Raw genomic sequence first — 13,680 nt, 5'->3', positions numbered from 1 at the left:
TGCACAAGCCAATGCACCCCCTACATTCCACTCTGCAAACAACTATAGGCTGGATTTCATAGTCCTTTGTTTCATGTAGTATACCAGTATGTCCAAAAGAAGTTTGAAAATAGAATAATTTTGGCACTATGCTTCAGCATTTGACAATAAAGCAGAGAAACCAGGTGAATCATGCTACTTTACTACAAAATCTGAAATCTGTATGTTCAACAGCATTTCCTACTACACACAAAAAAATTCCTGCACCTGAGTCCTTAAAGGCTCAAAGATCTTCATGTCTTTTGGATCTGTCCTTCCTGAAGACAAAATATTCTTGACCCACATCACCGAATGCTCCAGCATAGCTGCTCTCAAAGAATTATTTCAGGAATTAACAAAATCAGTTATGCAGGACAGAAGATACATTTTTGTAACCATCTTTAATCAAAGAGTACAGAATTTTAACTGATCTTGAATGAGTATCCCAAATTCGTACCATGTAAAGTAATGTTACAGGCAGACACACCACTTTTTTTAGTTCTGACTTCTGACTGGCCACCTATGATGGAAGCAACCAAAATAGTCTGTAGTTGCACAAGCAGCATCAGCAAGCAGTTGACATCTTCATTAGAAACACACTGGAAATATTTTTCTGGGTACTTTCAAGCATTAGATTATTTCAGTCTTTGGTATCAAAACCAGAAAATGAGTACTTCAGCTGAAATCAGAGCAAGATACAATCCCCTACAGATGTCTTTGCCCCAAGCTTCGTATCTCCTACCATTTACCTCAAAACAAAATAAATCTCTAAATTAAATAGTCACGGTATGTTCAAGCTGGGTGGAAAACATGCCAGACATTCATGCCCTGGCAAAATCTAGCTGACATGCTCATAAATTAAGGCCTGCTGTAATAATTCAAATGCATGTCAACAATGCATATTAAGGATTTTATCACTTCTTTCCTAGTTAAAGATTTCACATATATGTTCAACATTACATCTATCAATGGTATTAAGACAAACTGAAACACCTTCTACATTTTTACTGCAAGTTTACTCTGCATATTTTAATAATTTAATTTGCAATCATTAAATAATTTAATTACAATCATTAATCAGAATATAGAAATCTAACCTTTTTCTTAAAATTGAAATAATATTGCCTTTATTTCACTAGTAACTGAAGCAGCATGTTTGAGCTCTAAGAGCTGCTACAATTTTCATGTCTTTATATACTTTTGTTGGTTCTGGGTCTTTCTTTAATACTTATAAATGTGGCTTAAATCCTTTGAACACTATTCTTACCAACAGATTGGCTTTTTCCTGAGAATATCTGGCTGGATAAAGTCTCTGTGCTCAGAAGTTTGGTCATGGCATTGTCATCAACAAGTATTTACACTACTTCAAGACAGTCAACTTCAACAGCCAGAAGTCTTGTCCTATCCTTCCTTCTCCATAGGTATAGAGGATTAGCATTTCCATTTTCAGTTATTGTTAGGCTAGTTTGGAAAATCTGCCTGAAAGAGCCCTCATAACAGCTCAAGTATACCATGAATTAAGAGCAGGAATGTCCAAAGGCCCTGCCAAAACCAGTACTGTCTGGAGAAAGAACCAAAGCTATTCGAAGGCTGTTTGGATTAAAAAAATATTATCACACAGTCACAGCTGTTAGACACATAGCAATATCCACGTTCTTTCCTCATATCATGAGGAGACCAACAAAGGACATGGCAAATCAAATACCAGGAAAATTTCACTGCAACAGACAGTAGCACAATTTACAGGACTATCATAAAAGAAAGGAAGAAAATGGTCTTCCCAACAGATTTATCAAAAATACATTCATTCTTCAAGTGTAGGGAAGTTAAGATGTGGTAAATAACATAGCACAGACGACAGGGGGGTCCAGGGGGCTCAAAACACGCAGGCCCCAAACAAACTGCCCCTTGCTGTAGCCTGACCAAATAGGAACAACTCTCAAAGCTTCATTAAATCAAGGCATCATGAAACACCAAAGTCTGAAATAAAAATGCTTAATGCCCAAAAGGTCTGTTTTTTTATTTTCCAAACAAAAAAGTAGTTTCCTTTAAGTAGGTCAAGAAATGTTCCCCTAATTATTTTGGCAGAATCAGTCTCAAGACTTTAAAGGTTCCACACTCAGAATAAATTTCTCATTTTCTAACAGCTAGAGAGTAGCTCTCAGATAATTTCGCTGTACAACAAGCAAAGCCCACAGACTCAAAATAGACAATGTTTCAGAGGAGAAAAGGGGAAGAAATAAAATAAAAATCATCTTTACCCATACCACCATTAGATGAAGCAGAAAACTGTTCAATCAAGCTGAGCACTAGAGGACAATTTCATCACCAAAAACAGTGAAATTAAAATATAAGAAATAGACTGCTGATGTATTCAGGACATCGTAAGTACTTTCACAAACATTATCCTTCTTTTCCCTGAAGATGGAAGAGAATATTAACTCCAGCAGGACTCCTAAGTACCTCAAGGGTATCTCTGATTTGAGTTTCATCAGTGAAATTCAGTCTGTCACCTACAGCTCTGTAACAGTCTCAAGAGATTCAAAGACTCATCAGCCTTCTGGTTCTTGATGATAATCCCTTGAGTGTAGAAGCCAGTGTGAATAATCCAAGAGAAGTCCGACTGGAATACAGAAAGAAGAGAAAGCAAGCCTAATGTCACTCAAAAAAGTTTATTCCACCCCAGCTCACAGGACTACATTGATCTGAACCTGCTAATTTAACTCAGAGGAATTTAAATACTCAGCTTCAGAACACTGTTTAAGCCATTCCCCCCTCATTTGGTTATCTGGGAAGTCCCCAAGTTTGCAATCAAAAGTTTGTCTTAAGTTCAAATGGGAAGAGCAGTAGCAGGCAGACAAGTCTAGAAACATGGCCCAAAAGCAGGACTAGGAGGAGGGCTGCACAAGTGGCAGGTGGTGATGATTCCAGTACAGCTGCAACGCTTCCAGCAATACCTTGTCCAATGCAACAACTCGAGTGGCTCAGCAGGCACAAATAAACCAAGCCACCAGCCCTCCACCCTGTATGGAATCATGAGAAATGATGGCCCAGAGTCCTCATGCCACTTCACAACAAACAATCTGTTATTCCTCTATGCTGTCCACAGCAGAAAGATGGAGAAATAAGATACCATATCCCTCCCTGAGCACAGGAAAACCTATGTTTTCCAGAACACCACTGAAATTTATGACCTCCCTCATAATACATTAAAAAGTACAGAATCAAAGTATGCATCTCTGCTAGTGATTTTAAGGAAAAAAAATCTGTGGGTTTGTTCCCCTCCTGCCTGACAGCAGCTGTGCAGTTTTTCCAGTAAGATGAGGACAATCCTCAGGTTCAAAGTAATGAAAGCAATAACTAATGTCCTCCCACATATATTCCTTGCAAATTATAGCTGCATTCTTTAACTGCTCTTCTACCAGCCTGCTGCTATGAGTGAATCTCTGCTGCTGTTGTGAAGATCTAACAGCAGTGATGAAGAACCCTTAAACCTCTACAATCTCCAGCAGATCCTCATCCAACGAAATCAGATCCTACAGCAAATTATCCTCTCTTCCCTCCCCAGCCACCACGTACTTGAACTGCAATTACTCCTCTTCATTCCTACACTCATTTCTGCTGGCTGAGTAGGGCAAGGAAGATGCCAAGGCATTTATCCATCAAGTCACTGTCTTCTCCCATCAACCCAACCTTTCTTTCTCCTCCAATAGGAAGCACCAAGACATCTGAGAATGCCCACAACAGCAGGGCAGCTTCAGTTTCCATATAGATTGATTTAAGCACAGCTTTAAGTTGCTTAATCTAAAAGTTTGTGATACAATTCTGTGCCCAGATCAGCTTATTTACAGGCCAAAATCACCTCACTGAACCAAACTATGGTTACTTGTTACAATTTCTTAGGATAGAAGAAACAGATTTCAGAAGTAGCCAGAATAACACAGTATACTTCACACTAATACTTAAATAAAACAGCTAATTCACCAAGAAAATGTACCTTCTTACCATGCACTGAAATGAAGAAACAGGAAAAAAAACCCTCCAACACCCTATACTCTGGGATGGGGGCAGGCTTCTCAAAATGCTTTGGTGCACTCCCTCATTAAAATTTCAGACAAGTATCACCTGGTTTTACTGCCGCAATAGAACTTTCTCCTTTCCAATAAAGATCAAGCTACATAGGAATATGCAGGTTAGAACAAGAACTAATTGCTACAGGAATCATCCCTGCCATAATAAATAAATAAATACATACATACAGCCGTAATTTTACTTACACTAACCTGCACTTCTAGGTCACTGGAACACTGTTGTACAAGTAACCTCATAGCACAGCACAAAGAAAGTGCAGTAACAGCACTCAAAATAAGCTGTGTTCTGCAGCAAGAGGAGATTCTCAGTCCAGACTGTAAAGAGGGGTATGGTTTGTTGACAGTGATACCAGGTACATTCTATAAGAATTATATTCTATTTATAGCTACAGCCACATTCTAGGAAACAGGACACTATTTACTAGGGTTCTGGGTCAGTGAGCGCCTTAATGATAACGACCTCTATCACTCCAAGCAGCAGTCCCACCCTGCTTTTAGCCATTAGTGCCTCAATCCTGCTGCACACAGCTTTACCATTTCATCAGCACATCTGTATTAACAATGAATGGGATCAGGAAACCAACTCGGACCAAACCCCACAGATAAAAAACATAACTAAAGCAGTTTCAACCTAGTGAGGTTCCCCAGTTCAGCTTACTTTAGAATTGGCCATAAATGTATGCTATCACATCAGGGTTGAGGGTGAGGGACAGGGAGAAACTTCTGTTCAAGTTTAAAAACCACCCTAAGTCCGTATGGTCAAGCTTTTGCCAAATGCTAAGCAAGTCACGTTCTCTGGTTACTGCAGCCCTCTTCTCTGGGACATATTCACCATCCTGCCAGTCCCTCCAGCAGGAAAATATGCCCAGCATCTGCTAACCTGCACAGGCACTCCCATCTCTGCTGTTACCTCCCTACGGAGGAGCATGCTCAAAGCCCAGCACAGAAACAAAGTGCTGCTTTACCCCAGTTGGGCTCTGTCTGCTTCTCTCTCACCAGTGCACTCATTTGGATCACCCAAACATGATCACCTAACCAGATAACTTTCACTAAGTTATAATGGCAGCAACCAACTTCAGCACACTTGAACAAGCCTTGTTTCCTTGGGAATCTAGGTTTGAAAAACCAAAAAGTATCACAGGTTTGACAGTGACTTTAGCACAAGTTGTCCCGGGGTGACAGGAGGATGCGCAGTAATTTGGAAGCCCATGATAGGAAAACAGGAATAAGAAATTGCTGCCCAGACACCTGAGGAGTACGGTATGCGTCTTGGGGCTCTCAGCAAGATGTCTGTCCGTCAGCAGAAAGCTCAGTGGGGAATTGCTCGATACATTTTTTACTGTGATTCTTTTTACTTCATAGGTCACCACAAAAAGCTTGTTGATCCTAAGTAAATAGTAGCCATCATCAATCTTTGCCTTTTTAAAAATCATTACTCTTACCCTCAAAGAAGAATAAGAAGTGTTGCTCATATTAAATATTGGCAGAAATTCTAGTTATCAAATGGTGGAAACATCTTGTATGGAGGAAAAAAAAAAAAAAGACAAAACTAGAAGGGAGACTCTATGTTCCCCCAAAGAAAATATCAGGTGATGTTTTGAGGTGTCTCTCCTGGAAGGCCAAAGCAGGCCCCACTACGTCTCCCGTTTAAAATTCAAGAGTAAACACCATATGAAAGTAGCATTAAGCATATCAGAAAACAAAAAGCTGGACAGAGTACTTTTCAAGACCGACTTGGTCCTGTTCAGATACCAAGACAAATCAAGAAAGCTGTGAAACAACTGGAGCAAGGCCTCCAGAGAAGTCAGAGCTGAAGCACTTGCATTTAGGACTGGAAAAGAGGCTGTGAGAGACAGGCTAGGTCAGCCTGAGGTAAGGAAGGCTCCAGGGCACTCACTGCTGCCACATGCTTCCAGGGAAGGGATTGAGAAGATGGATCCAGGTTCTCCATGTGGTGGGAGGACAAGAGACAACAGGCATTAAGTTAAAACAGGAAAGGTTCCAATGGGATGTACAGAAAATCTTTTCCAGCACGAAGACATTCAAACTGCCCCAAAAGGCTGAGATGTCTCCATCCCTGGAGGTTTTCAAGCCCTGGGCACTTGGTCTGACCCCAGAGTTGTCCCTGCTGTGAGCAGGACGCTGGACAGGAGACTCCTGAGGCCTCTCCTCCAGCCTTGTGATCTTGCCAACTCCAGGAAGCCCACTGCAGGGACACAGGCTTCTCTATTAAGAGGTTACATTCACAAACTTTTTCCTTCATATACTCTCAAGATAATTAAGTAACTAACTTAGTCTTGCTGAGACTCATTCAAACAGTATTCTGGTTGCTGTCTTGCCAGCACAGACAAGCATCATCTCTCCATCATCCTGACTAGGAATCAGTACCAGAACATGCTCACACAGAGACTGCAATTACCTCTGCTCTACCCTCCTCCTTTTAACAGTGAAGAAACACTGCAACAGATACGTCACGGGCCGGCAGACAGCAAAGGAGCAACAATGAAGAGACACAGCAGAGGCAGAAGTTAATGGAGCTACTGATGAGTCTTTGAAAAGACACCCACAATTTGAATTATTAAAGCAGCCAAACCTTTAATAAAGTTGGTTATAGCCTCATCATAAGGCTACAGAAAACTACCTACTGGTTCATCAGCACTGGAATTTCCAAGCAGTGTTCAAGCCCTGTAATTCAAGCACTTTTTATTCTACATTTGTGCTTGTGCTAAGAGCCAGCTTACCAGAGAATGTCACATTTAACTGGTAACTGAGCTCACATGTTTTTGAAATGCAATTGAGACAGGCATATGTCAAACTGCTAAACTTCTGAATCCTAGTTAACTCCATTTTGAACACATGTAAGATTGGCATTGAAGATAATTTCTCTAAAGTGAACAAATATGGACTAAAGCTCAACACTGGCTTATAAAATGGATGTGCTCTGAAGTTTCTGTGCTATTGTGTCAGAAATCCTATCAGTGATAGTTTGCTTTAAAGTAACTTCTTTTATATCTAGCAGGATACACAAAATGCCTACTTTCAAGGAGACAAGTGCCCTGTGAGATTAATTTGATTTATGGGGAGTACTTGTAGATTCCCCAAGTAGCACAAATAGCATGGATACAAATTTTCAGACAGATGCAATGAACAGATTCACCTGAACAGGGAGACTTAACAGTGCCCATTTCTTAAAATATCATTTAGGATCTTATCTCTCAAAAGAACCCCCTGAAAGGTCTACTCACCTTACCAGATGCAGTGCAAATTTTTGAGAAGTGACTCAAACAATGATTCCAGAGAGAAATGTAGGAAACTAGATGGGAAAGAATACACTCCAATACTCTTGACAGGTGACTTTGAAAAGGATAAGACTGGGAAAGCAAAAATCCCCAAAATCTATTGCAACATAGAAAGATGACTTAAAAACAGACTCTCTTGCAACTTTTCAAAGACTCAGTACATGAAGCCTGACCTTATTTGCTCTTCCTGGAAGACTTCTGTAGGAGGCTCATGTGTTCCTCAGTTCTCACAGGTTGATTAAAGGGGCACAGTTCTTCAAGGACAGCATTTTAAAATAGCTTATTCACACACATACAGAAAGCAAGAACCTAGAAGTGGAAGAGTTAAAGAAGTCCAGCTAAAAGTCCCTTCTTCCCTGCTCACCTTTTCAGTAGCTCAATTCTTGCAGAGTCATTATTTCACTAGATATTCAACCATTACATGTTCACCTTAGAAATCTGTCTCACTTCTGTCTAAAATTCAAATATACAGAAAAATGATTTCTTGCAGAAATTTTCTATCCATCCTTAGTGTTAAGACAATGAAGAACAGGAGAGACTAATTGCCTCATGTCTTCATTTGGTACAATGTTTTATGAAGCTGCCCTCTCACCTTGTTACACTTTGGTCTATTCCTTCTTCATTTTAGTCGGATTGAACCTGTCCTGCCACAGTAAAAAGGAGGACTTTGGTCTATTCCTTCTTCATTTTAGTCGGATTGAACCTGTCCTGCCACAGTAAAAAGGAGGATGCCCTATTACTTAAGACAGAGGACTAACAGAACTGGCTCTGAGAGTCTAAGGCTTTATTCCCAGTTCCCTTTATGAGCTTGGGCTGCAGTAACTTGCACCTGCATTTCTGCCCTATGCAAATCGAACAGTTCAAATGTATGTTCTGTGGCTGTAAAAAGCATTTCACAGCTTTTCAAGCAAATCTCTCCCAACCATACCTTCTACACAGAGAACAAACCTAAACGGTCTTTAGAGGCAGAAAGAAGATGATGGACTACAGAGAGCTTAAAAAGTTTAGGAGGACTGTCCTGCTGTTTTAGGACAAGAAGATTCTTGGTGACAGAGACACTGCCTGTTACACAGGCACGCTTCAGTCCTGTTGCTTTAGCACAATATAAACAAAGCAGTCAGGAAAATGCAAGAACAGCCCAGGATGAGCTGAAGTGTGGGAGGAACAAAGAGAGGAGAAACAGGTGATTCTTGCCCACAGATTGCAGGCAGGATTTCCAGCTTGGCGCAGCAAAATGCTAATGAAGAGCCTGGTGGTGCAGGAGGGTTACAGGAGCAGGGACATGTGTGACTTCAATGGTACAGTGTCCCACAATCCAAAGCAGTCAAAGGACATGTGCAGTCACAAAAAGGAACAGGGAGCCAGAGGTTACAACATTATTAAGACGCATCCTAGAATAGAAAAGCAAGTCTTTTACTGGTAGAAGATTGCTAATAAAAAAGCATTTAAGCATCTGTCATAATATAAGAGGAAAGAAAGAATGAAGTTTTATGATAGCATAGGTCTACTCACCTGGAAGAGAAAAAGGCTCATAAACTCACTATTAGATAAAACGATTACTTTTTTTTTTCTTTTTTGAAGATATAAACTTGAGGTAGGATCTGGGATAATACGAGGAAGCAGAAATAAATGACAAGACAAGGAAGAAGGGAAGAATTTGGAGAAACAGCAAGGAGAGACCAATGAAGTGTTTCAGAACTTTGTATAGAAAGTGCTTTCAAAATGTAAAATCCTCAATGAATTCACTCCTTCTAAATCCTTCCCAAGCCCTGAACTCCTCAGAAGGAATGTGCATGCCCTTTTTGCATACCTACTTCTTTTCCATGAGGTGTTCTCAAAGAGTCAGGGGTGACACAACACAATCAACCAGAACGTTTAGTACTTTACAGCTACTGAAAAGCCATTTGTAGACGCTGTTTTCCAAAACCACTAGAGAACAAGCATTTGGGTATAAGTTCACCCCAAAGCCTATCAAAGTTCTGCTCGTATCAATGTGAGCTATCTCCTGCTCTCGACTTGAGGGACGCGGGAATGGTTCTGTCTCAAAGCACAGCCCTGGCAGCCTCACTGCCCTCCCAACCCCTCAGCTGACCGTCACCAGCACCGACGGCCTGTGTCAGCCGTGACTGAGGACTTCCAGCTGATGGCGAGGGCTGAGACACGAGTCCTGCTACTCCCGTTCTCCCAGAGCACCTCCCGGGGCTGCGAGCACTGGTCCCGCTCCACAGCCGGCCTCAAACTTCGCGGTCGCTCCGCAGCGGCGGGTTACCCTTCCACTTCCTTGGGAAGCAATAGAGAATTCCGGCAGGGAAGACGGTGGACTCTCCTACCATCCCCGCAGCTCCAAGGTACCGGCGTGACCTTGCTGGGGAGCCCTGAGCCATGCGGCAGCCAAGCCCACCCGCCCGCAGGGCTCGGGAGCGCGGAGGCTGGGTCCCCCACACCGCCCCGGGCAGGGCCCGCTCACCGCCCAGCAGCCCTCATTGCCGCTGCGAGGCCTTAGGGCTCGAAGTCCGCCCGCTCCCCGCCGTCCCCGGACCGTCCGGCCGCGGCCTCGCCTGCTCGCCGCGCTACGGAGATACTCACCGGAGATACTGCGCGCACAGCAGGCTCATCCTCCGCCGCTCGCCTGCCGTCCCGCCGCGGCTCTCACAGCCCGGGCCGGCCCGCCGCCCCCGCGCCACCGCCGCCGCCACCTCCCGCCGCCGCCGCCATCTTCCCGTGCAAGGCCCGCGGGGAGGAAGGGGCGGGGTGTCTCCGCTCTGCGCACAGGTCGGGCAGGACAGTCCGCGCCCCGCCGGTCCGGCCTCTTGGTGGCCCAGGCAGCCCCGGCTTCGCTGCTCCGGCACCGGCAGCGTCTGCTCGCCGCTCTCCCGCCCCGCTGAGGTGCCGAGGCCCTCCCGCCGCGCCGGCTGCGCTTCCGGGCCGGACCCCGCCCCCGCCGGCACTTCCGGCGGCGCCACCGGCAAACCCTTCCCCCGCCCACTGCTACGGCAACCGAGGGGGCGGTGGAGCGTCCCCATGGTAACCCCGCCGCATCCCCGGACCTGCATCCGCGTCCTGACCCGCGCGAACCCGCGCAGCGACAGCAGTCTTTATCACATTTCCCCTCTCGGCCCCCTCGGAGGGGCGGCTTGCCGAGAGGCCCATGGCGCTGGCGGGAGCCCCAGTCACAGAAACACAGAACAGGGCAGGTTGGAAGGGACTACAGTGGGTCACCAGGTCCCACCTCCCTGCTCAAGCAGGGTCATCCCAGAGCACATGGCACAGGATTGTGTCCAGGCAGGTCTGGGGTATCCCCGGTGAGAAAGACTCCACACCCTCTCTCATCTCTGTTCCAGTGCTCGGTCATTGCACAGGAAAGAAGTTCATCACGTTCAGATGGAAATTCCTGGGCATCCATTCTGCCCATGGTCTCTTGTTGGGCATTGCTGGGCCCCGGGGAGCAGAGCCTGGTCCCTGTTCTGAACCCTCACTGCAAACAGGGACAGAGAGGGATGAGGGCCCCTCTCAGCTGTGTCTCCTCTCGAGGCTAAACAGCTGCAGATCCCTCAACTTTTCCTTGTGAGAGAGCTGCTTCATGCCCTTCCTCATCTGCACAGCATCCACTAGACCTGCTCCAGGAGCTCCAAGTCTCTCTTGTCCTGAGGAGCCCAGACCTGGACACAGCACTCTAGATACACCTCACTGGGGCTGAGCAGAGGGGCAGGAACACCTCTCTAACCACCAGGAATGCTCTTCCTGATGCACTCCAGGATTGTTTGCCTTCTTGGCCAATAAGGGCACACTGCTGGCTCAGGCCCTCAGTGCAAGCGTGGTAGTGGCCTTGCAATTTTGTGACAAGAAAAGTTTCAGCAGAAAAAGTGCATGTAGGCTTCGACTTCCCACACAGAATCATAGAACTGTCAGCCTTGGAAGAGGCCTTTAAGGTCATCAAGTCAGTCATGAACACTGTTGCTAAAGCACACACCAAATGAGGGGGGGGAAAGTAAGGAAACTTGTTTTTATTAAGGCCATTATCACTAACTGATTCTTATTCTTCATAATTTACAAGCTGAAGTTAACATTGCAAAGAGAATGGGAGCAAAAATACGTTGGTAAGGAATAAAGGCATGAATGGGAATCACACTCATTTTGCAATTATAGAATAGAAGCATGAAGGTTAGAAGAGACTTTTAGGATCAAGTCCAACCGTCAACCCAGCACTGCCATGTTAACCCCTACACCACTAAACACATCACCCAGTGCCACATCCAGATGCCTCTTGAACACCTCCAGAGATGGTGTCTCAATCACCTCCTTAGGCAAGAGAAGAAAATAAGAGGGAGTCACAAACCAGACCTCAGACAGAGGAAAATTTGGGATCAGATGAGCACAAGGTGGGTGCCTAATACATGTTGTCATTTGAGTCTGTAAGTGACCTGAGGACAAAATGAAAGATCATGTTTCAAAAATAAATCCCCTGCATTTTTTCAGGTTGAAAAAAGGAATGTGTTTAAGGAAATAATTTTCAGGGCCCCAAGTGTTCAAATGGGAGCCTTGCAAGGCTGCAGAATGGTTTTCCTGGTTTCAGTGCAACCAGGGCTGGGAAGCAAGCCATGGGCAAACCTCCCATGGAATCCTGTGCAGCCCCTCAGGCAGGTGCTGTAGCAGGGCCTGGGACTCAGCTCCATCCTTCCAGCCTCTCAGCTGAAGAGCAGAAGCAAACTGGTTCAGCACTGGGAAAACTGGGGCTACTCCTGCCTGCCTGGAGTCTGTCCTGTGCTAAACCAGGCTGAGTTTGTACTCTGGGATTTTATGTCCTGGGTCAATGTACAAATGCAGCTCTTAGAAAATGCATCTCTCAGGGCACATTGTCCAGGACTCTCCCCAGACCATTCACACTGTCTGTGTGATTTGGAGCTTTATCCTTCTGCTCCTGATCCAGCATGCTCAGGGCATCTTGTACCTGATTGTGGCCTTCCAGTACCTGAAGGGGCCAACAGGAAAGATGGAGAGGGGTCCTGGACAAGGGCCTGGAGTGACAGGGGGGATGGCTTCAAACTGCTAGAGCTCACCTCATTCCAACCCCCCTGCCATGGGCAGTGACACCTTCCACTATTCCATTTTGCTCCAAGTCCCATCCAGCATGGCCTGGAACACTTCTGGGGATGGGGAAGCCACAACCTCTGTGGGAAACCTGCACCAGTGTCACACCACCCTCACAGGAAAGAATTTCTTCCCCATAGCCCATCTAACATCTGTCAGCATGAATAAAGGCATTCCCCCTTGCCCTGTTGCTCCAGACCCCTGTCCAAAGTCCCTCTCCATCTTTCCAGTCAGTTCCCTTCAGCTACTGGGAGGTCACAATTAGGTCACCCCAAAACCTTCTCTTCTCCAGGTGAAGAATTCCAATTCCTGTATCTGTTCTTGATGAGCACAGTTCTCATCCAGGAGACCACAAAGCTGCCTCCCTGGAGGCATCACACTCATGCTGCGTCAGGCACAAAGAAAGAGTGGAAGCATTAACTCAGTGGCTGTCTTGTTTAGTCTTGTCTGAGTCCAACCACTTCAGAGCCGCCTCAAAAGACCAGAGAGGTTCCCATGGGGCAGAACTGACTCCTGAGTCTTGGGCAGTAGGGAACAGGCAGCCCTGGATATTTTCAAGAGAATCTGTTGGTTGAGACAATCTGGTCATTGCCAGTGCTATTGAACTTGCTTAATGCCAGTATAAGTTGCCAAGCAGAGCCACACCTAAGGGCAGCTGCATGAGGAAACCTGTGGTCCATCAGGACAACCTGTCCAGTCGCAAAGTCTCCCTTCACCTTTTCTCACTATTCTTTAATATCTTCCAGACAAAGAAGCAAAGAATGTCACAATATTTGCAGACTTTTCCTTGTTTTTAAAGCTTTTTCTTCTGGATTCTGGGGTCTTTTGCTTCCCTCTGAGTTTCTGCACTGTTGAAATAGATCTGTCCACTGGAACAGTGTGTACATGAGTTTCTCTCCCACACCTTCTCTTCTTGACTCTCAGAAGGCTCTTTCACAATTTCAGATTTGTTGTCAGATTGTCCCACATAACATTTTTGAGGGCTTGACATTGCTGCTGATTGCTCTGCTCTATTTCTTACGAAATTCTAATTCAAACCTTTTGTTGCACACAGCAAGGGGATAATTTCCTTCTATTTAAGGGGGATCCAGAAGTCAATCTCCCCTTAGTTTTGTTCCAAGAGATTTGTGATAAAAGAAAGAGATTTCTCATAGAGGTCAACTTGTATTATCGTCTTTGTTATC

General features: G+C 45.0%; 1 protein-coding gene across 7 annotated transcripts in view; it reads right to left on the bottom strand.

The window, feature by feature from the left end:
- SMG7 (SMG7 nonsense mediated mRNA decay factor) overlaps positions 1–10,343 on the bottom strand; it is a 53,097-nt gene extending 42,754 nt beyond the window's left edge. For all 7 annotated transcript variants that reach the window (XM_058843333.1, XM_058843335.1, XM_058843339.1 and 4 more), the window contains exon 1: positions 9,995–10,343. In XM_058843333.1, coding sequence (XP_058699316.1) covers positions 9,995–10,023 — 29 coding nt within the window. In that variant the 5' untranslated portion in view covers positions 10,024–10,343. The remainder of the gene's footprint in view (positions 1–9,994) is intronic.
- Between the last annotated feature and the right edge of the window lie 3,337 nt (positions 10,344–13,680).

This window comes from Poecile atricapillus, chromosome 7 (assembly GCF_030490865.1).
Source record: "Poecile atricapillus isolate bPoeAtr1 chromosome 7, bPoeAtr1.hap1, whole genome shotgun sequence".
NCBI classification, from domain to species: domain Eukaryota; kingdom Metazoa; phylum Chordata; class Aves; order Passeriformes; family Paridae; genus Poecile; species Poecile atricapillus.
Note: the sequence above shows the minus strand (reverse complement) of the source record. Positions and strands in the feature narration are given on the sequence as shown.